We start from the raw sequence: 22124 nt of genomic DNA, 5'->3' as shown, positions 1-22124 counted from the left end.
TCTTATAATGTTGAATATGGACACCACTAGTAATTTCTGAAACTTAGGAGAGCCCATCTGACTATGCTGTATGCTCAACAGACTGCAAATCTAAGGAACTGATGATAACATACTGCAGAAGTTAGAGTCTATAAGATAAAGAAATAGCAAATGGCATGGACTCTCCTAAATATAGCCTTCCTCAGCACCATGTAGGTATTCTATGTAGGTATGCTTTCGTTTCATAATCATCTCAGAAAATGTAGCAAAGAAGTTATTCCTTTTAAAATAAGTCTTCCATCAAAATATATATATAAAAATTTCTAATGATTTATACAAGCTGTTTCACTCTGTCCCTAACTTAAAGTGGCTTATCTATATATATGTACACTATTACTTGAGTATGCTTTTAATAAAAAGCTAGGCACCTTAAATTTGTATAAAAAAAAATAATCTTTCATTACAAAATACTACAACCCCATCCCGCCCTTGCGGTAGCCTCGTCGGGGTGTTCGGCAGCTAAAGGAGGCTCTTTGCTCTGAAAACGACTGCGCTTGAAGGTCATCATCGTTTCCCTAAACCTAGAAAGCCTATTCCCAAAGAGAGAGCTGTGCCTGGAACGAGACCTAGACACGTTATTCTCTTTATTCCCAGCCAATTCTTTTGCCAGAGAGGAACGCTTGGTTTCCTTTTTCGTGGCCTTGTCCTCCTCTCCAGACATTTTGTCATTACACATGGTTTCACTCTCGTTTGTTACGATCTCAGTGATCTCTCTTTTAAAGAAGAGGTCCTTGTCAATGTCCTCAAAACTCTTGTACATAGATGGATCATCATCATCCTCCTCCTCAACTGCTTGTAAATCATTCTCGGTTGTTTTGGAAAGTCTATCTGAGTCTTTGGTGCCCTGACTAGACTCTGACCTGTTGTCGTTGAGGTCTTGGTGTTCGAGGGCTGACAAAGAGCTGGCTCGCTTCTTCAGGGCTGAGGCGGCATGGCTTCGACGGTTCTGAGGAGCCCGGCGTCCTGCAAACACACAAAAGGGCATGAGAAATACTGCATTCACAATTAAAGCTTGAAATTGTGCATGCATAATGCTCTTGATAAACATAATCAAGATAGTATCATGTAAATGATTGTAAGAATGATTTTTCTTTACAATACTGCATAACCTATTCCCAACAAAAAAACATGGTCACCTGTAACAAAATTACATCCTCACAGTCACCTATGGTATTTGTGACCACTATTCTACCTTACTTTGAGCATTTTGAATTTATTTGCATTATTTCTCTTACAGTTCATCAAACACTCTCATGACCTTGTATTTACCACTTCAACTGAGAATCCTCCTTTATTCACAAATTACTATGGCCAAAACAAGAATCTTTTCATAAGTTTTTTCTTATTTGAATTGCTCATTACAATCAGTCATTGTATGTCTATTATTAGTATTATTATTATTGTTATTATTATTATTATTATTATTATTATTATTATTATTATTATTATTATTATTATTATTATTATTATTATTATCATCTCCCAAGGTGCATTCCCAGCTGGAAAAACTGAATGGTACAAGTCCAATGGCTCCAACAGTACGGAAAACATATAGAAACATATAAATGAGGAAAACGCACAACATAAAAGCAATGCAAGTATGAAACAAGACTCTCGTAAGTACGTATGCTCAGGAAGAAAACAGCTGCATCCAGCTGAACTTCCAAGTTCCTACGATCTGATTACATGGCCAGGAAAATGACTGCATCTAGACCCACACCTCTGGATAACTGTATGATATTAAGCTTCACAAATGGAAAGGCGAGACTGTTAGAATTGAAAGCAAAATTTAGTTACCCAGTGGAAATATACACAATAGCACCACAACTTCTGAGTAACAGTCTACTAATTAACAAAGACTTTGAGTTGTAGCCTGCACTTCGTATTTTGTAGGTAGTATCTTACAGCAAATAGCTATAACATATATTTCCTTATGTAAACCAGCTTGTACTTTACAACTAACATTCAATTTAAGAGAGCTGTTTAAAAGTGTTTGACATCTAAAATGGTTGCCACACGTAAACTGATGATAATTATGCAGTTGGTCAGTACAGAAGTCTGTTAAGTTGAGGTCCATTAAAAATTGAAGATTATATATAATATTATATATATATATATATATATATATAATATATATATACTATATATATATATATATATGTATATAATATAATATATATTTATATATATATATATATATATATATCTATATATAATATTATATAATTATATATTATATATATATATATAGGGAAACTTGCTAAAATGAAGCAAATAGCTTATGCAATGAACAAATTAAGTGAAAGGGAACATGAGGAGATGAAATCTCAATTAATGGTGAAATTGAAAAAAAAAAAAGTCAATCGGCTAATGCAAAACATACAATAAAAAAAAATGGAAGACGAAGAATTCCCCACTAACAAAACCCAGAGGAACGCACGTATGCGCAACCTCCCCCCTGAAGAAGAACTACCTTGAGGTCCTTTGTTCCTCTGCTTGTTGACGCAAGCCAACGTCGGTCCAGCCACGGGGAGTCCTTCGTCAGTCTGCTCGGAGGTGGCCGTCTCCTTCTTGTCCTCAGGGGCGGGAAGGGGCTCCTTCCTGGTGGGGGACAACCCGGGGAGGGCCACGCCCCCCCTTGGCACTGACGTCATTCCTGGGAGCTGGATCCCGATCGGTGACGTCATCTTGGGGAGTTCGGACTCCCTGACTTGCGTCGCTGACGGAGGCTCTGCAGAAGCGGACTCCGGGTTTTGGTGACCGTCTGGGACGTCGGCGACCTTCGAGGACTTTCGTGGTCGATGAGGCTCCTGTAAAACGTCAAATTATTACAGATATATGTCACGTTCTTTTAAAGAGTTATGCAAAACAGTTGTGGCTAAAAATCTCACGTTCTTTTAAAGAGTTATGCAAAACAGTTGTGGCTAAAAATCTCACGTTCTTTTAAAGAGTTATGCAAAACAGTTGTGGCTAAAAATCTTACGTTCTTTAAAGAGTTATGCAAAACAGTTATGGCTAAAAATCTAAGTCTATGACGTAGTGACAAAAAATGCTGTGCTTCGTAAACTGACAGCTTGCCAATTCACGTCTAAAATACCATCGTCATAAAATGCTAAGCTAGGTAAAAATGTCTTTTAAATATGCACATCCGTGAGAACGCTCCAATCCATTTCTAAAATACAGTAGCATGTCACAAAATGTTATGCTCTACAAAAAAAAAATAAAAAAAAAAAAAAAAATATTTAGATGAGCAAATCCATGACGGCATGCATGTCTAAAATACTACAGCACATAATATGCTATGCTTGGTTAAAAAAAAAGTTTAAATATTTACATTCGCGAATGTCATGAAATGCTAAGTTTGGTAAAAATGTCCTTTAAATATGCACATCCACGACCACGCTCCAATTATAAAAAAAAACCCGTAGCATGTTATAAAATGTTCTGCAGAGTAAAACTGTCGTTTAAATATGCATATTCAGGACAGCGCGTCATAAAATGTGTTGCACCGTAAAATATATATTAAATGAATGTAATTTTCGTACGGATGAATATTGTAGGTAAAGGAGATTAAATATTTATAAGCTGATAGTAACGGTAAGCAGTAGGTTCGCAAAAGTGTATGAACTCTCTCTCTCTCTCTCTCTCTCTCTCTCTCTCTCTCTCTCTCTCTCTCTCTCTATATATATATATATATATATATATATATATATATATATATATGACTTGTAAACATGTTCTGTTACAACAGAATTCCATCTAATAAAAGGAGCCATAAAAACACCAAAATATCGAGATAAAAGTACTATATTTCAGAGACTGCTGTCTCTCTCTTCATATACCTGAAAGAGAGAGACAGCAGTCTCTGAAATATAGGACTTTTCTCTCTATATTTTTGGTGTTTTTATGGGCTCCTTTTATTAGATTGTATATGTATATATATATATATATATATATATATATATATATATATATATATATATAAGTAATAAGCTACAAATGCCCTTTAATATCCAATTCGCTCTAACTCGGAATAAATGTATTTTCAGCCACGTTAACCGTGGCTCAAGCCCACGGGACGGCGAACTTATTATCAACTAAACAAATTCCCCTTCGGTTAACATATATGAAAATATATAAATTCCGAGGTAGGGAGAATAGCATATTAAAAAGACATTTGTAGCTTAAATCCTCTATATGAATCACGGCGGTGTGATAAAAATTAATTTCATATATATATATATATAAATATATATATATATATATATATATATATATATATATATATATACACACACACACATATTTATATATATATATATATATATATTATATAATATTATATATATATATATATATATATATATAGAGAGAGAGAGAGAAGAGAGAGAGAGAGAGAGAGAGAGAGAGAGTAGTATCTTGTCGTCAACTCCAATAATAATATTGGTGACCAAACCACAGATTAATTATGGATATCACTGAAATTAAAATACCTTTAGCTTCTACTTTAATATTACATAATGAACGAAATAAGTTGCTATAATTGCCATTGCTATCATTATCGCTAATATCACTGTTCAGGGGATGAATCTAATACTACAACCCATTTAAGAAGATATTAATGACCTTTGGACACAAACTAATTAAACTCCTCGAATAATGCGCGGGAGCCCTTCATCATGACAAGCCGTCTAAGTATAATCAGAAGTCTAATAATAATAATAATAATAATAATAATAATAATAATAATAATAATAATAATAATAATAATAATAATAAGAAGAAGAAGAGAAGAAGAAGAAGAAGAAGTTGAAGAAGAAATTTACACTGTCGTGATTAATTTGTTGTAAATTAAAAATCCTCAGTTTATGTAAACACAAAGGCGGAACAACATTCAAATGTTCGAAAGTCTTTGCTTTGGTCTTTAACAAATAATACAATTTACTGATGTAATTGTCGATTTTTAATTGACAACAGCAACAACAACAATAATAATAACAATAATAATAATAATACAGCTCTGCCAACGTGGAATTTATTTTTGGTGATTAGAAATTAGTTTCTCGATATAATGTGGTTCGGATCCCACAATAAGTTGTAGGTCCCGTTGCTACGTTTCTAGACACGTAGAAATAGCTAGTCCTTCGGGCCAGACCCAGGGGAGCTGTTAATCAGCTTTGTGGATTGGTTAAACTAAGATACACTTAACTTATATATAATAATATATCTTGGATAACTAGGTTCGCAAACTCTACGGAAACTACACACCACATTTCATTACGTCTTTTGAACGCGAACGGCTAATTTAAATGGCCATTTATTTAACGGTCTGCCAAATCTTTATCATTCTCTATTTATACGTTTGTTTTACGAGACTATTTACGACACGATGACATATAAACATCTGCATTTGAGTGATCTTTGACTGAACAACTTCCCAGTCCTTGCATTCGTTTAAAAATAACTTAACATGAAAAATTGCGGTGCTTGAGGCAGGCTTATTGCCAATAACACGAAAAACAACAACAACAACAATAATAATTATTAGAAAATACTTATCGTACTATGAGTATTAAAATGAAGAAACAAATCCACAGTTATGTATACTATGTACATATATTTAAAGACAGAGCTGTACAGATAGCTTTCGGGAATCTGTACATTTTTATCCTTAAATTTATTTACGTATAAATAAATGTGGATTTGTTTCTCAATTGATAATAATAATAATAATAATAATAATAATAATAATAATAATAATAATAATAATAATAATAATAATAATAATAATAATAATAATAAGTAAAAAACAGTAAGAAAAGTGATGGACTCCTAAGGAGGCAGGATGCAACCCGAAACCCCACACTATAAATACTACCCAGTCGAATTGGAGGACTGTGATAGAAAAAAAAACCATAATAACATTAATAATAAAATCCTGAAGCATCGAGTCGCTTATAGGGAAAAAAATAACAGGGCTTGAAAACAGCAAGAGTGCTCCCAAACCCCAATACTCATTCAATCAGAAGAGGAGGACCATATATTAGTTGAAACAAGGAAGGTAGTTCGGTGTCTGCAAAGAGTACCTACCATCTTTAAAAGGTAAAGTTTGACTGTATGTAGATATCCTATATGGAATTAAAGCGTGAATTCAGAATAGAAATAAGAAAATGTTTAAGTTACCGCAGACGGAAAAGAAATCATAGTCTTCGAAGTGGTAAGATATACGTAAATATAACAAATATGAAAAAGCGGTAACATGATTAGCGTAGGTCATCCATTGTGTTGGGAACGATTTGGTCATGTGGGAAGAATGGAAGATATGTAATAGGTTGTTGACAAGACTGTATAATTGAGAGGTCCTTTGAGGAAGGATACATGGGCATCCAGGATGTAGAACTGAAATGGAGGGTGTCTTAAAATTCAAGAAGGCCCTCAATATCTAAGTGAGAAAAATCGTGCAGGATGAAGGAGATGGGACAGCCAGTATGTGTAGGGGGTTCGACACGCTGCTGATAAGCCATCTGTGTGGGTAGGTTAAAGAGCTAACCGTATCCTGCAGAAGGAGTCTCATTCATCAGTTTAAAGGAAGTTTTCTTCACCGAAACTTTATTTTAAATTCTGCAGTTAAAGGACGATTACGGCACTGAGTATTCACTTTTGTTTGTCCCTAGACACCAACCACTACTGGAGAAGACGGCAAATATACACGGCACTTCAAAGTAACCATCTAGCGTCAAGCAGCCACAGAGCCAAAAGCTGAACATCGCCACAACGAATGGCTCCCCTTTTACCGCACCGGGTTTGTTGACACTCACCTTCTTCTTCTTTCTCTCTTTGGTGTTGTTCTGGGAGTTGGTCTCCGGGGTCGTCGTCGTCGTCGTCGTCGTTGCTGGTTCTTTGGGTTTCTTCCCGCCGTCTTTCTTGATCGAAGGCGAAGCTGAAGTCGCTGTTGGGGGTCGGTTGTTGTTTCGGGTCTGTTCTAAGGCGGACTGAAGCTTCCTCACCCAATCTTTCAGGTCAGGCAGAGTGTCTGCTGAAAACAGGTGCCGACCCTGCGAGGTGTAAAAGAAACATTAAATGTTAGACAAATGATAGATTCTATAAGTCATGTTTACTATCAAAACACTTCATTGGAAATACATGACCTGTGCTGAGACAAAAGCTAAGAAAAGGGACTATAAAATACGGTAAAAAAGTAAAAAAAAAAAATACAGTAAAAAATAACAAAAATTACAGTCAGATGTGGCGAAGATGCTCTTCTATGGTGAAAGAGAGAAGATATAAAAAGGAAGGGGTAATTATTGTTAGTGAAAAGCTTCCAACAGGTGGTATAGGTCTAGTTTGAGCAGCAAACCAGGAGAGTTGCAGGAGCAGAGACAACATATCACTTAATTTTGGCTAGAAAGAAGAATGTATTTATAATGTATATATATAAATGTAATACATAAATGAAAATTAAATATTATATTAGAATATATATATATATATATATATATATTTATATATATATATATAATATATATATATATATATATATAACGAATCTTGGAGGACTTGAATGGGAATCATTTCATGATAACGAAGTAAACTAGAATATCTTATTTATTTAAGCATAATTTTTAAGTTATTACTGAACATCAACCGAACGGAAACCAATAGTTTGGAATAATCGATCATAATATGATTTTTAAAAGTAGCAATTTAAAGTCGCAAACTTTGCCAGAAACAAATACCCTACGACACATTTAAAGTAAAATACTTTAAAGTATGCTATATTCGACGTTAAAGGTACACCACGCAGGAAGGTAATTCGAGTGAAAAATCATAATAGTTCACATTTCCATTTACAAAAAAAAAAAATAAATAAATAAATAAATAATTAAATTATTAAAAAAGGTTAAAAATATAAATTTTTTTAAACGTTGAATTATCAACAAAAAAATCTCTCTCAAAATGCAGAATTAAAATTCTTACTTTCCTTCTCTCTCTCTCTCTCTCTCTCTCTAAAGCCTGGAAAAAATAACCAGAATTAAAATGTTGTTTCCTGAACTGGGCGCAATAAAAATGAAGCCTTCAAATAGACCGACGGAAATGACGTGAAAATATGAGTTTTTTTTTTTTCCCCGAAAAACATTTCCATGAGTGAGCATACTGATATATCGGAATGATTTACAGACCGTCAGTCCAAAGGTTTTTTGTTTTTTTTTATTTTTTTTTTAATGCTGTTATTTTGGGTAACATGGGAGGTGAAAATTCTGTTCGACAATGTCATGACAAAATTGCGGCTGAAAAAAAAAAATATGCACCATATAATAATAATAATAATAATAATAATAATAATAATAATAATAATAATAATAAGAAGAAGAAGAAGAAGAAGAAGAAGTAGAAATAAAAATGTTTATTTTTACTTTTATATATATATATATAATATATATATATCTATATATATATATATATATATATATATATATTATATATATCCCCTAGATCGAAATGCAAGGTAAGCCACGCCAACAACAGGGACAACGACGAAACAACAACTTACATCAGATCACAATTTTAGAGGAGAAACAACAAAATGAAAAAAAAAAAAAAAATTCAGTAAAGAAACAGTATCGCCCATTGAAAAATACTTCCAAGAGAAACAGCATCAGCAACAACAACAACAACAGAAGCATCATGAGAGGAGAGATGTTGACTACCCTGGAGAGAGAGAGAGAGAGAGAGAGAGAGAGAGAGAGAGAGAGAGAGAGAGAGAGAGAGAGAGAGAGAGAGAGAGAGATTTGGCCCCAAATGAAAAGAACCCTCCCGCCCTGATTTAAGGCTTCGCCCTTCTGATCAGGAGAGGGAACGACAACATCTAATTCACCTGGATGTTGTGGTGTTGAGAGAGAGAGAGAGAGAGAGAGAGAGAGAGAGAGAGAGAGAGAGAGAGAGAGAGAATAACAACATTAACTGACACTTGATTTATCGCCAAATAAATTAGGCACTTTATATCTTGGCCATTCATAGAATAAATAAATCATAATCATTATTCGAAACGAAAAACAAACATAAAAACAGACAAAATTTACAAAAAACAACTCGATTAGCGAAAAAGTGACTATAAATAAGCCATATGCATCAATAAACATCAAAATCCACAATCTAATAAGAAAATGTATATTTTTTCGAAAAACGGAAAAAACTTAATTTAATTAACACTTGTGTAGTTCTCCTGATACATAACCCGGATTTATTAACCCCAGGCCACCTCTGAATTCGAGAGAAGATTAATGGGGAGTGAAGGAGGGGGGGGGGGGGGTGTGTCTCTCCCAGCTTCTAATGAGATAAAATTCGGAGAGAGAGATTATATCTCATAAGGGATAATATCAGGCCATTTGCAAGAGCAGACGTGTGTCGGGGGACGAAGATCAGATATTTTCAATCATAGCTATTTCCTTCCCCCTTATTGGTATTAGAGTTCACGTTATTATTTTATCATCATTACTAACGTTCAATTTTTACTCTATATTATCTTTGTTTTCATGTTGTTGTAGTAATTGCTGTTCTCATGATCTTTTGTTTAATTAAAATCGTCGTTTCCATTTGTTACTTACATTTTTAACAGCTAATAATGCTGATGCTGTTATTGTTCCATCATGATCGGTCTCATCATCATCATTACTGTTGTTACTGGTTTCTCAACTATATATCGATTAGGTTTTGGAAGATGGGCGATAGGCTGACGTAATAACGCAGGCACCCCTCTCATTAAGTCAAGTTAAAAGAAAATGGGTAAAAAATACTCAAAGAAAATGTATTAAGGCGTGTTGCGCAAATGCAAAACACTACCATTACTGATATTATAACATTAATTTCGTAAATTTACTGAACAATGAGATATCTCGGAATATTTCTCAAATTATCTCACCTGTACTGCGTTGACTCACTTTTCTATACTGTACAACCTAAAAATTATAATGATAAACGAGCGCGGGAGTCTCCTTTACATTTACCATAAGTAGAACTACTGACACATGCTACTGCTTCTATCATTATTAAATTATATAATTAAAATTACTCGTATTACTTCTAACACTATAAAGTTCGTTGCTATCCACATTTCATGACTGCTATTAAACTGGATATCATGGTTTCCTGTCGATCTTAAGGAAATCATTAATAAACAATATGAAAACGCGATGTACAAATTAATAAAAAGAAAATCACCGGACTGACTGGTAGTATACTCTGGCATTCTCTTCCTGCTTACGGTTTTCCTCGGGACCTACGTATAATTCCACCTCAACTGTTACCCCTTTTCTTTTTAAGGGCGGGTCTATCGCTCTCTTCAAATTGGGATTCATAAGAATAATATTTGGTTGTGGATTTTGCTACGTAATTTAGTTGTGGCCCAGATAATTGCATTCAGCTATATAGTGGTGTTTGTATATAATGGTAAATAAGAAGTGATTTGACGTTTAAATAGTGTAAGCACACAAATGCATGCAAAACCTTTTGGTTTTAAGGGCTCGAACTGTAAAACAAATGATTTTATGACGGAAAGGTAGAAAACGAAAGAAGAACGTCTGGTCTTATGAAGAGATGATATACTGTAACACTAGAAATAACAATAAGAAGGATCTGAAGAAAAAAAAAATGGGGGGGGGGGGAATTGCCCCCTTACGACTCACAGGGTCGAAGAAGCTCAAGAAGAAACAAGAAAAAAAAAAAAAAAAAAAAAAAAAAAAGGGGAGAGGAGCCCCTCCGTGACTTACAGGGTCGAAGAAGCTCCTGTCCTGCGAGGTGATGACGAAGACATTGGTGGCCTTCTTGCAGTCCTTGGGTCCCGCCTCGGATACCTGGTCGAAGTACTCGAGGTTGATGACGCCGTTGCTCTTCTCACCGGACTTGCTGTCCTCCCGCTCGTAGTAGTAGAGGCGCCCTTTGGACAGCACGCAGTAGCGCCGCTTCCACTGCGCAATGTAGGGGAAGCTGCGCCCGCTTAGCTTCGTCAGGTAGCCCGCCTTCTCCACCTCCCGGTGTTGGTTCGCCCCTGGGATTTCCTGCAGGAGAAGAATGACATAGAAAATGAGTGAGTGATATCATAAATGGGTATCAAGCTATTTCTACAGGGATTTCCTGTAGGGGAAGAATGACATCAAAATGTATGAATGATATAAAAGAGTATGAAACTGAGCCCCTGGGATTTCCTGTAGGGGGAGAATGACATTAAAAATGAATGAGTTATATCATAAATGGGTATGATACTGAACATTTACTATGACTGATTGATGGATTGAACGAAATTTAGGTTGTGAAGTCAATGGACAACGATCGATATGAGTCGAATGACACAACCAGGCATACAGCTTACTGCTCAGGTTAAACAGATGGTCCACAAATTAAGGAAACGAGGGCATTTATTTTCTTCCTTGCCACTTCGTTCTCTCACCCTAAGGAAGAAGGAGAGAAGAGGATGAGAGAGCGGAAGCAGGAGAAGAGAGAGAGAGAGAGAGAGAGAGAGAGAGAGAGAGAGAGAGAGAACGGTGTTATCAGGGAGCGGGTCATGTTCGAGTCATATTCTACTTCCGGGGTATATTGTGTAATTCGTCGAAATGAGAGAGAGAGAGAGAGAGAGAGAGAGAGAGAGAGAGAGAGAGAGAGAGAGAGAGAGTCCAAATTCAAAGAAGCTCACGCCTGTCAAGGGAAGTCCTTCGTTTTTCTCCCCACCCATTAACATCAAGTGTCTCATTTAAAGAAAAAAAAAGGAAAGATAAAAAAAAGGACTGCCTAAACCTCTTCAAACCGGCCAAAAAAAAAAAAAAAAAAAAAAAAAAAAAAAAAAAAAAAAAAAAAAAAAAAAACCGCTCTTCAACCCCCATAATCTCAAATTCAACTCAAACTCCTTCAAACCACACACTCCACCCCAGCCCCTCCTCCCCAGTTAGAAATAAGGAGAGGATGTGGGGGGGGGGGGGAGGGGGGGGCAGTTGTAAGCTCTTAATTTCAAAATGGTCTCATTTATTCACCCGTATCCACTTGACCGCTTTCTACAACATCTCAATGAAAGCAGGAGAGAGAGAGAGAGAGAGAGAGAGAGAGAGAGAGAAAGAGAGAGAGAGAGAGAGAGAGAGGGGGGGGTATGGTCAAATCAGGTTCTACTTCCGGGTTATATGAAGTAATACGTCATATGAGAGAGAGAGAGAGAGAGAGAGAGAGAGAGTTGAAGTTGGAATGAGATGGGGGACAGGAACCAGGTGGATGTCCCTGGGGGGGGGTGGGTGGGTAGGGGGGGGTGGGGGGGGGGGGGGGGGGGGATGGGAGAGGGGTTTTAAAGAATTCTACTTCAGACGTAAATTGGGAATCTCGTCGAACTAAAGAATTGAAGTAATTGGACCTCATTAGAAGAAATAAATGTCTGAATAATCTGTCCCAATTAAGGTGACCCCTCTGGATTTTTTTTTTAATTTTACTCAGTGGGAAGGGATGAACACCCCCCCCAACCCCCAAAACCCCCTTTTAACTCATCCACTAGAGCAAGTTAGTTTTGGTTTGTCTTTATAAATGACAGAAAATGTGATGCGAGAGATTTTTTCAGGGACGAACACATAGATTTAACTTTAAATGAGCAGCATTGTATAGGTATATCTTCGAGATTTAACTATAAAATGCATAGCTATATCTTCAAGATTTAACTATAAAATGCATGGCTATATCTTCAAGATTTAACTGTAAAATGCATAGCTATATCTTTAAGAGTTATCTATAAAATGAAGAGCATTTTATAGCTATATCTTTCAAGTTCTATTCATTGTTTTACCTGTAAAGCTAAGAGAGTTTAGTGGTTCTCCAAAGAACATTTTGGGAAAATCACTGTGGAAGCTTCTCATCTCATCTTTTAAGTATTACTTACAAGATAAAAAGTAGTCAACACTTAATTGATAGTATAGTCATAAAAAAAGATTATATTAACACTGATACAGCGATGATTGTCTTTAAAAAATTATGATATTGTAGACAAAGTCGGTCACAATAATAATAATAATAATAATAATAATAATAATAATAATAATAATAATAATAATAATAAAAAGGCAATAACAATAAAAATGATGACGATGATGGAGATGAGGATTATTTCAAGACAATAATGATAAAAATGACCAAATGACCTGATTTCAGACTCTCTCTCTCTCTCTCTCTCTCTCTCTCTCTCTCTCTCTCTCTCTCTCTCTCGCAAGTCAAAGTTTGCCCCCATAACAATTCGTTAAACAGAGCAAGCAGACACCTTTCATGCGAATAAGGGGTTCGAATTCCAAAGGACCCTTTGGAATTCGATAATCATGACAGGATTGAGCCTCTGAGAGAGAGAGAGAGAGAGAGAGAGAGAGAGAGAGAGAGAGAGAGAGAGAGAGAGAGAGAACTAATCTCTTTTAAGAGTTATTTGTTACCTTCTGTATGAGAAAGAGTGCTTTAAATTCATTTCTATTTTTTTACTTTCAGAGAGAGAGAGAGAGAGAGAGAGAGAGAGAGAGAGATCCCAGCATTCTCTCGATACTCGACTTTGAAAATCATCTCCCAAAATGGATCGGAACGGTCTTATTTGCGCAGTATGACACTGCGCATGCGTGAATGTGCCCCCCCCCCCCTCCCCCTCTCTCTCTCTCTCTCTCTCTCTCTCTCTCTCAGTCATAATATGACACGGACAATTCCAATTGTTTGCACCTCACTATGAAATCTCAAGTGATGTTTGTTTGCATAACTAATTAGCGTCCGTAACTCAAGAACCTTCTCTCATCCACAGTTTGCTCAGAATAACGAAAGAGGCGTTTGCCAATTCACACTTCATTTGCCTGACAGACTGAGGGGGCGAATTATCCATTTCCAGTCTAAAATCGTCCTCTCCTTCGTTACTTTCAAATACCCAAGAGAATACTAAATACGGGCACAATGAAACCACTACCCTACATTCATTCTTTTTCTATTTGAGTCCTTTACTTAAATTTGTTTCTTTTTATTGATCAACTTGATTTATTTCCTCTACTCTAATAAGTGGTCTCTTCTTTTCTGTATTTCCCTTTGCTTAACGTTACTTATTTCTAATGAACACGACACTCTTTGGAAGCTTGAATTTCAAGTCAGTGGCCCCTATGGTGGGCTTGTTCCGTATGAACAGGGTTCCTGCTAGAATAATAATAATAATAATAATAATAATAATAATAATAATACCAATAATAATAATAATAATAATAATAATAATAATAATAATAATAATAATAAGAATAAGGTGAAGAAATCCAAAAATGGTGAAAATATAAATGTAAATTGGAAATATATTACAAAAGGTTTTGTAAGTATATTTCAAATATATATATATATTTACACTTACAACACTGATTCCTTCATCATTTTAGTGACTCATGTTATTTTGAGGTTGTTATGAATAATAATAATAATAAAATAATAATAATAATAATAATAATAATAATAATAATAGTATACTTTGTGTTGAAGCTTACGCATAATCTCTTTTAGTCATGGTCAGACGGAGACAATAAAGGGTAAATAAATAAACAAATAAATAAATAAATAAATAAATAACAAATAAATAAATAAATAAATAAATAGATAAATAAATAAAAAAAATAAAAATTAATAAATTAAAAAATGAAGATGAAAAAATAAAAAAATCCATCCCGACTATTGTAAGAGGAGAAATAAATTGAGGAAGAACCAGGAAATTACACAAGATGACACCTGCAATGAATTTTCTTGAATGTATCGTATACTGTCGCTGCTAAAATTACTCACATTATTTTTTTTTTTTTAGTATACTTAAGTAAAATGTGTTAATGGATTTTCCTTTTCAAGTGACAACAACCTTCCTTTTGAAGTAAATGGGTGAAACGACTAAAGAATTATCCCACATTTTGAAGGTGAGTGGTATGAATGGGGAGAGAGAGAGAGAGAGAGAGAGAGAGTAGAGAGAGAGAGAGAGAGAGAGAGAGAGAGAGAGAGAGATTGTTATCTTCTGTATGAGAAAGAGTGTTTTAAATTCATTTGTATTTTTTTACCTTCAGAGAGAGAGAGAGAGAGAGAGAGAGAGAGAGAGAGAGAGAGAGAGAGAGAGAGAGAGAGATTCCAGCATTCTCTCGAGACTCGACTTTTGAAAACCATCTCCCAAAATGAATCGGAACGGTCTTATTTGCGCAGTATGACACTGCGCATGCGTGAATGTGTCCCCTCTCTCTCTCTCTCTCTCTCTCTCAGTCATAATATGACACGGACAATTCCAATTGTTTGCACCTCACTATGAAATCTCAAGTGATGTTTGTTTGCATAACTAATTAGCGTCCGTAACTCAAGAACCTCCTCTCATCCACAGTTTGCTCAGAATAACGAAAGAGGCGTTTGCCAATTCACACTTCATTTGCCTGACAGACTAAGGGGGCGAATTTCCCATTTCCATTCTAAAATCGTCCTCTCCTTCGTTACTTTCAAATATCCATGAGAATACTAAATACGAGAACAATGAAATACTACCTACATTAATTCTTTTTCTATTTAAGTCATTTACTTAAATTTGTGTCTTTTTATTGATCAACTTGATTTATTTTCTCTTCTCTATTAAATGGTCTCTTCTTTTCTGTATTTCCTTTTGCTTAACGTTACTTATTTCTAATGAACACGATACTCTTTGGAAGCTTGAATTTCAAGACAGTGGCCCCTATGGTGGGCTTGTTCCGTATGAACAGGGTTCCTGTTGGAATAATAATAATAATAATAATAATAATAATAATAATAATAATAATAATAATAATAATAATAATAATAATAATAATAATAATAATGGTGAAGAAATCCAAAATAGTGAAAATATAAATGCATATTGGAAATATATTACAAAAGGTTTTGTAAGTATATTTCAAATATATATTTACACTTACAACACTGATTCCTTCATCATTTTAGTGACTCATGTTATTTTGAGATTGTTATGAATAATAATAATAATAATAATAATAATAATAATAATAATAATAATAATAATAATAATAATAATAATAATAATAATAATAATAATAATAATGGGTACGATTTCCACTGGCATATCCCATATCCTTCTTATTTCTATTTTCAGATCTTGATACTTGAAATCGTACCCATAATCATAGGAGCACTAGGCACGATCCCAAGATCCCGGCAAAAGAAATCTAGAAAAACTAGGGTCTGAAGTAGCTCCAGGACTCATGCAGAAGAGTGTGATCCTAGAAACGGCACACATAGTAAGAAAGTGATGGACTCCTAAGGAGGCAGGATGCAACCCGGAACCCCACACTATAAATACCACCCAGTCGAATTGGAGGACTGTGATAGAGCAAAAAAAAAAAAATGTTAAAAAATATCCACAATTATATATTAAAAATATATTTCTATGTATTTTTAATATATAATTGTGGATATTTTTTAACAATTTGTTTTCACGAAACTGTGAATTTCTTAACAATAATAATAATAATAATAATATACTCGCGTTGAAGTTTACGCATAATCTCTTTTAGTCACGGTCAGACGGAGACGGGCAATACAAAAATAAATAAATAAATAAATAAATAAAAATTAATAAAATAAAAAAATGAAGATGAAAAAATAAAAAAAAATTCCATCCCAACTATTGTAAGAGGTGAAATAAATTGAGGAAGAACCAGGAAGTTTCACAAGATGACACCTGCAATGAATTTTCTTGAATGTATTGTATACTGTCGCTGCTAAAATTACTCACATTATTATTTTTTTTTTTTTAGTAAACTTAAGTAAAATGTGTTAGTGGACTTTCCTTTTCAAGTGATAACAACCTTCCTTTTGAAGTGAAATGGGGAAAGACGACTAAAGGAGGAGAGAGAGAGAGAGAGAGAGAGAGAGAGAGAGAGAGAGAGAGAGAGAGAGAGAGCAGTCAATCAAGGGAAGTACCCCATAAAATTTCACAACCTTCGCCTTCTATGTCTCCTCTTGATAAGAGAGGATGCTGAAAGCATCCACCTCTCATGATATAGGAAGTTGCAAAAGGAAGCTTTTGATCAAGGGAGCATAAAGTTCAGTTTCCAATGCAGGGGGAATTAGGGTCGGTTTCAGTGATCAAATTTAAATCTATTATCTGCGTGTGTGTGTGTGTGTGTGACATTAGGTGGTTTAGGGTATTTGTTCTCTCTCTCTCTCTCTCTCTCTCTCTCTCTCTCTCTCTCTCTCTCTCTCTGGGCTTCGCTTTCAATCCCTATTTCCCTATTATAATTCTGATGACTTAATGTGCGTGGTTTTTAGTCGACTGTTGTGGATTATGAAAAACATGAAGAAATTTGCACTACACTAAAATATTCGCAAAATTCAATTGCAACATATTTACTTCTCTCTCTCTCTCTCATCTCTCATCTCATCTCTCTCTCTCTCTCTCTCTCTCTCTCCTTCCACATTCCTCCGACTTCATCAAGACCTCCCCCCCCCCCCCCCCCCCCCCCCAACAAGCAGAAAAGGCAATTTGCAGATGCAGTCATATTTTGCGGAGCCCAAGTTTGATCTTGATGAGCAACCAATAATTAACCACATAAGGGAGCCTGGGGTGGAGGGTGGAGGGGGGAGGGGGGGATGGGTTTACCTTTATTTGTACCCTTCACCCTTTCCCCTCCCTACATATTTGCCCCCACCCCCTCCAGAATATACCCACTTAACTTTACCTTTCCTTTTTATACAATTGCATGGACCCGAGAGGATCTGCAATTTACTGTGTGTGTGTGTGTGTGTGTGTGTGTGTGTTTAGGTAGGTGTGTAGGTGTGTGTGTGTGTGTGTGTGTAGGTGTGTTTTAGGTGTGTGTGTGTTTTTAGGTAGAGTCCGTAATATACGAGCAGATTGCGTCATTAAATACCTGGTGAGCTCAGGCAGGAAAAACACTAATCGTTTTCATCTCTCTCTCTCTCTCTCTCTTGTATAGCCTACTAATATGGTGGCCTTAACATCATCATCAATCACCATTATTATTATTATTAATTATTATTTAATTATTATTATTATTATTATTATTATTATTATTATTATTATTATTATTATCCAAATAGTTTAACCGGACCACTGAACAGATTAATTATCAACCCTCGTAGCTGTATTTAACAACAAGCTGATAATAACTGAAAAATGTTATTAATCGTACAGATAAATCTCATAGTACTACTATTCCTTTCGTTTCACGCACAGAAATATAAACAAACACAATTATTTATACAACCAAATACACACAGTTTACACATACACACACACACCCACACCAGTAAACAGCAGGGTTTGGTTTAAACGATTTAGGCACGTTCTGTTAAAGACCCACTGGAGAAGGGTATGGGGCTTGCAACTTCACCCCCAAATTACTCGCTGAGACTTAGGAATCCTGCACTGAAGCCCACCACTAAAAGGATAATTTTAATATGTGAATGTGTGTGAATATATACTTATTCACCAAATACCTGGTAGCACCAGGAGGTTTTTCCAACAGGTCTTTTCTAGATCCCAGCAGACCCTGGTACTCTTTTACAGCTGGGTCGGCTGGTGGGCGGAAGGTCGTACACGAAGCAAGGTCCTTGAAGATATGAGCGAGACTCACTGGGCCACTGTTAACATAAGCATTTAGACGACTATGGTAGGGCCAAAACCAATGGAGGCAACCTCATCCCTAAAAGAATTTCACTGTGAAGTTGGAAAGTTCCTCGTTGGACGAGTGGTTTTACGTGCTCGCCTACCAATTCGGTAGTCCTGAGTTCCATCCCCTGCTCTGCCAACGTGGAATCTGAGAAATTTATTCCTGGTGATTAGAAATTAATTTCTTGATATAATGTGGTTCGGATCCCACAATGAGCTGTAGGTCCCGTTGCTAGGTAACCAATTGGTTCCTAGTCACTTAAAAATATCGTCCTTCGGGCCAGCCCTAGGATGGCTGGTAATCAGCTCAGTGGTCTGGTTAAACTAAGATATACTTAACATTAATTGTGAAGTTGGAGCAACAAAGCTTGTAATGGACATTCAATGCTTTCATGAAATTGAAAAATTAAAAATTAGCAACTAAGTCCTATGAGGTCTTCTATGAACATAATAGCTAGAATTTTTGGCATAACTAATAAATACATTATTTGTCAGGTATCGCTATAATGTTCATGTTGCTATGCTGTTTCCTCCAGTGATTGGAATATAACAGGTTTGAAATGATAATAAGGTTAACAATGAGAAGAAGAAGAATAAGAAAATGAGAGAGAAAGAGAGAAATAATAATATAACAATAATGGCTAAAATGCTAGGCATAACTCTTACAAATACAATAGTTGCCAGAAGTCGCCATGCTGCTTCTTCTAGTCATAGGAAGACAGCAGATTTGAAATGATAATGAGGTTTAACGACTAACAACAATAAGAAGAAAAAGAACGAGAGAGAGAGAGAGAGAGAGAGAGAGAGAGAGAGAGAGAGAGAGAGAGAGAGAGGCAGCTGACAGCGATATGTCAACCGACAGCGACAGGCAACAAGGCCGGATATCCGGTCCGTCCCAAAAATGTGCTCTTGTGTGTTTGTATGCCGAGGGGAGAGGAGAGAGAGAGAGAGAGAGAGAGAGAGAGAGAGAGAGAGAGAGAGAGAGAGAGAGGATTTTATTTTATTATTTCTCTAACATATTTCCAATGACAGTCTTGGTGATTATACATAATGAGAAATAAGTAATAATACCTATGATGATGATAATGATTATATCCACTATTAATCACCACCATCAACCTGTTTATTGCTATCATTGTTATTACATGATAATGTTTTTATCAGTATAGTTGTCATTAGCATATCCTCATCCTTATAAGTATTTTTACCATTACTCTCCCGTGATTATTATTATTATAATTATTATTATTATTATTAATTATTATTATTATTATTATGAATCCTAAAATCTCCTAATGACATGATTCGCAAAAATGGTTAAGGTATCCCACTGGTGGAAATGTAAATATACATTTATAAAATATATTTACATTTACAACATTGTATAATTCTTTATCATTATTATCATCATCAGTACACGAGCCTCCCCATTAAATGTATCCCTTCTGTTTAAAACAGCCACTTCACGCTGTACAATAGCGGCTTTTAGAATATGGCCTAAAAAAAAAAGAAAAAAAAAGTGATAAATGGTTCAGAAGCGACTCTGGCAGTTTAATCTTTTCTACTAGACCTTTTTTTTATTTATTTTTTTTGGGGGGAGAAAGAAACGGGGGGAGTTTTTTTCTTCATCACTACTTCCTCCTTATTTTCTTCTCTCTACTCTCCCTCTCTCTCTTTCTTAGTTCCTCAATGCGGAACCAGAGGTATTTATTTCAGGTAATAAGAATCAATTTTTGTCCTTAAATTTCTTCTATTTTCGCTTATTTCTCTCCTCTCTCTCTCTCTCTCTCTCTCTCTCTCTCTCTCTCTTAGTTCCTCAATGCGGAACCAGAGGTATTTATTTCAGGTAATTAGAAATTCATTTCTCGATACAATGTGGTTCGGATCCCACAATAGGCTGTAGGTCCCGTTGCTTAGTAACAACTGCTTCCTAGCCACGTAAATAAAAATCTAATCCTTTGGGTCAGCCCTGGGAGGGTTTTTAAAAACCTCAGTGGTCTAGTTACACTATGGTATACTTGACTTATCCTGATCTCTCATTTATTCTGGATTTCTTTTTTAATGGCATCTGACATTTTAAAAAATGAGCCAATTGCCTTTGTATTGTTCATTTCTCGCCAGTTATTCTTCAAATATTTTCACTTCTATGACTTATTCCCTATTTAAATTATTGATTTCCCTCCTCTCTACCTAAAACATGATCTATTCTTTATTTTTATCCTTCTATTCTTTCGGTTTTATTCTTCTCCATGCACCCTATTCTTTCTTGTCTTTTTTCCTTTCACTTTCCCGCTCTTCCCTTTTCCTAATTTATATTCTGCCTCTCTATCTTTTTCCAGTTTTCTTATTCTTTAATCCCTAACTTTCGGTCCATTATTCTTTTTGTTCTTTATCTAATAACTCGTTTACTCTTTCTCCTAACTTCTAATTTCATTCCTATCTCCTTCTCGCTTCTTACCTCTTATCTCCGCCTTTTCTTCTTCCCTATTCTTTACATTCAACATCCTATTTTGTTTTTGTATATGTCTATTCTTTAAAGTCTATTATTCCCCACCTGCTAAATAATCTTTCGTTCTCTTTCCCACACTCTTTTGTCAATAGCTTATTCTTTCACATTCTATACGTCCTCTACGCTTCTTTCTCTATTCTTGTTCGTTCACAAGTCTATTCTTGGCTATTCTCCTTGGCCGCGTGGACAACTATCTCTTGTCAGATCCAACTGGCTGCTTATTCTTTCATATTCTTCATTCAAATCAACAGGTCATCAGTCTTATTCTTTTATTTCATTATGTTTATTCCTCATCATATTCTCTTCTTATTCTTGCATATTCTTCTTCCCTTTTCTATTTCGTAATCATGCGTCACTCATCATGTTTCTTTCTGACCATATTTTCTTTTATTTTATTTTTATTTTATTTTATTTTTTTTTTTTTTTGTCCGGATGCCTATTTTTCACTATTATTCTTCCCAAAGAACAAATTAGCTGCCAGGTCTAATTCGCCGAAAAGCAAAATCATCTTCCTTTCTTATTTTATTTTTTTTCATCATTATTATTATTATTATTATTATTATTATTATTATTATTATTATTATTATTATTATTATTATTATTATTCTTGACCACGGGCAAAAGGTCGTACACTTTTCATCCAATTAGACAACAGACAAAAGAAAACGATTCTCTCCCTAACCCGCCCCCAACTCTCTCTCTCTCTCTCTCTCTCTCGTCTCTCTCTCTCTCTCTCTCTCCTCTCTCTCTCGTCTCTCTCTCTCTCTCTCCGAGGAAGAAACAAAATAAAAAATGCTATCGAAGAGAAAAATAAACATGAAACTATGAAGAAAATTCAGTTCAATAACAGTAAACAAATAAATACAGAAATCTTCTAAAGAGCAGAAGACACTGAGGGGGGGGGGG

At 35.3% G+C, this 22124-nt stretch overlaps 1 protein-coding gene across 7 annotated transcripts in view; it reads right to left on the bottom strand.

Annotated features, from left to right (window-relative positions):
- LOC135223521 (treacle protein-like) overlaps positions 1 to 22124 on the bottom strand; it is a 443099-nt gene that overhangs the window by 26563 nt on the left and 394412 nt on the right. For all 7 annotated transcript variants that reach the window (XM_064261986.1, XM_064261985.1, XM_064261980.1 and 4 more), the window contains 4 exons: positions 10806 to 11093; positions 6858 to 7094; positions 2513 to 2849; positions 900 to 1002 (listed from right to left, as the gene is read on the bottom strand). In XM_064261986.1, the coding sequence (XP_064118056.1) occupies positions 900 to 1002; positions 2513 to 2849; positions 6858 to 7094; positions 10806 to 11093 (965 nt within the window). The remainder of the gene's footprint in view (positions 1 to 899; positions 1003 to 2512; positions 2850 to 6857; positions 7095 to 10805; positions 11094 to 22124) is intronic.

This window comes from Macrobrachium nipponense, chromosome 10 (assembly GCF_015104395.2).
Source record: "Macrobrachium nipponense isolate FS-2020 chromosome 10, ASM1510439v2, whole genome shotgun sequence".
NCBI lineage: Eukaryota > Metazoa > Arthropoda > Malacostraca > Decapoda > Palaemonidae > Macrobrachium > Macrobrachium nipponense.
The sequence above is the reverse complement of the archived record's forward strand: the minus strand, read 5'-3'. Positions and strand labels throughout refer to the sequence as shown.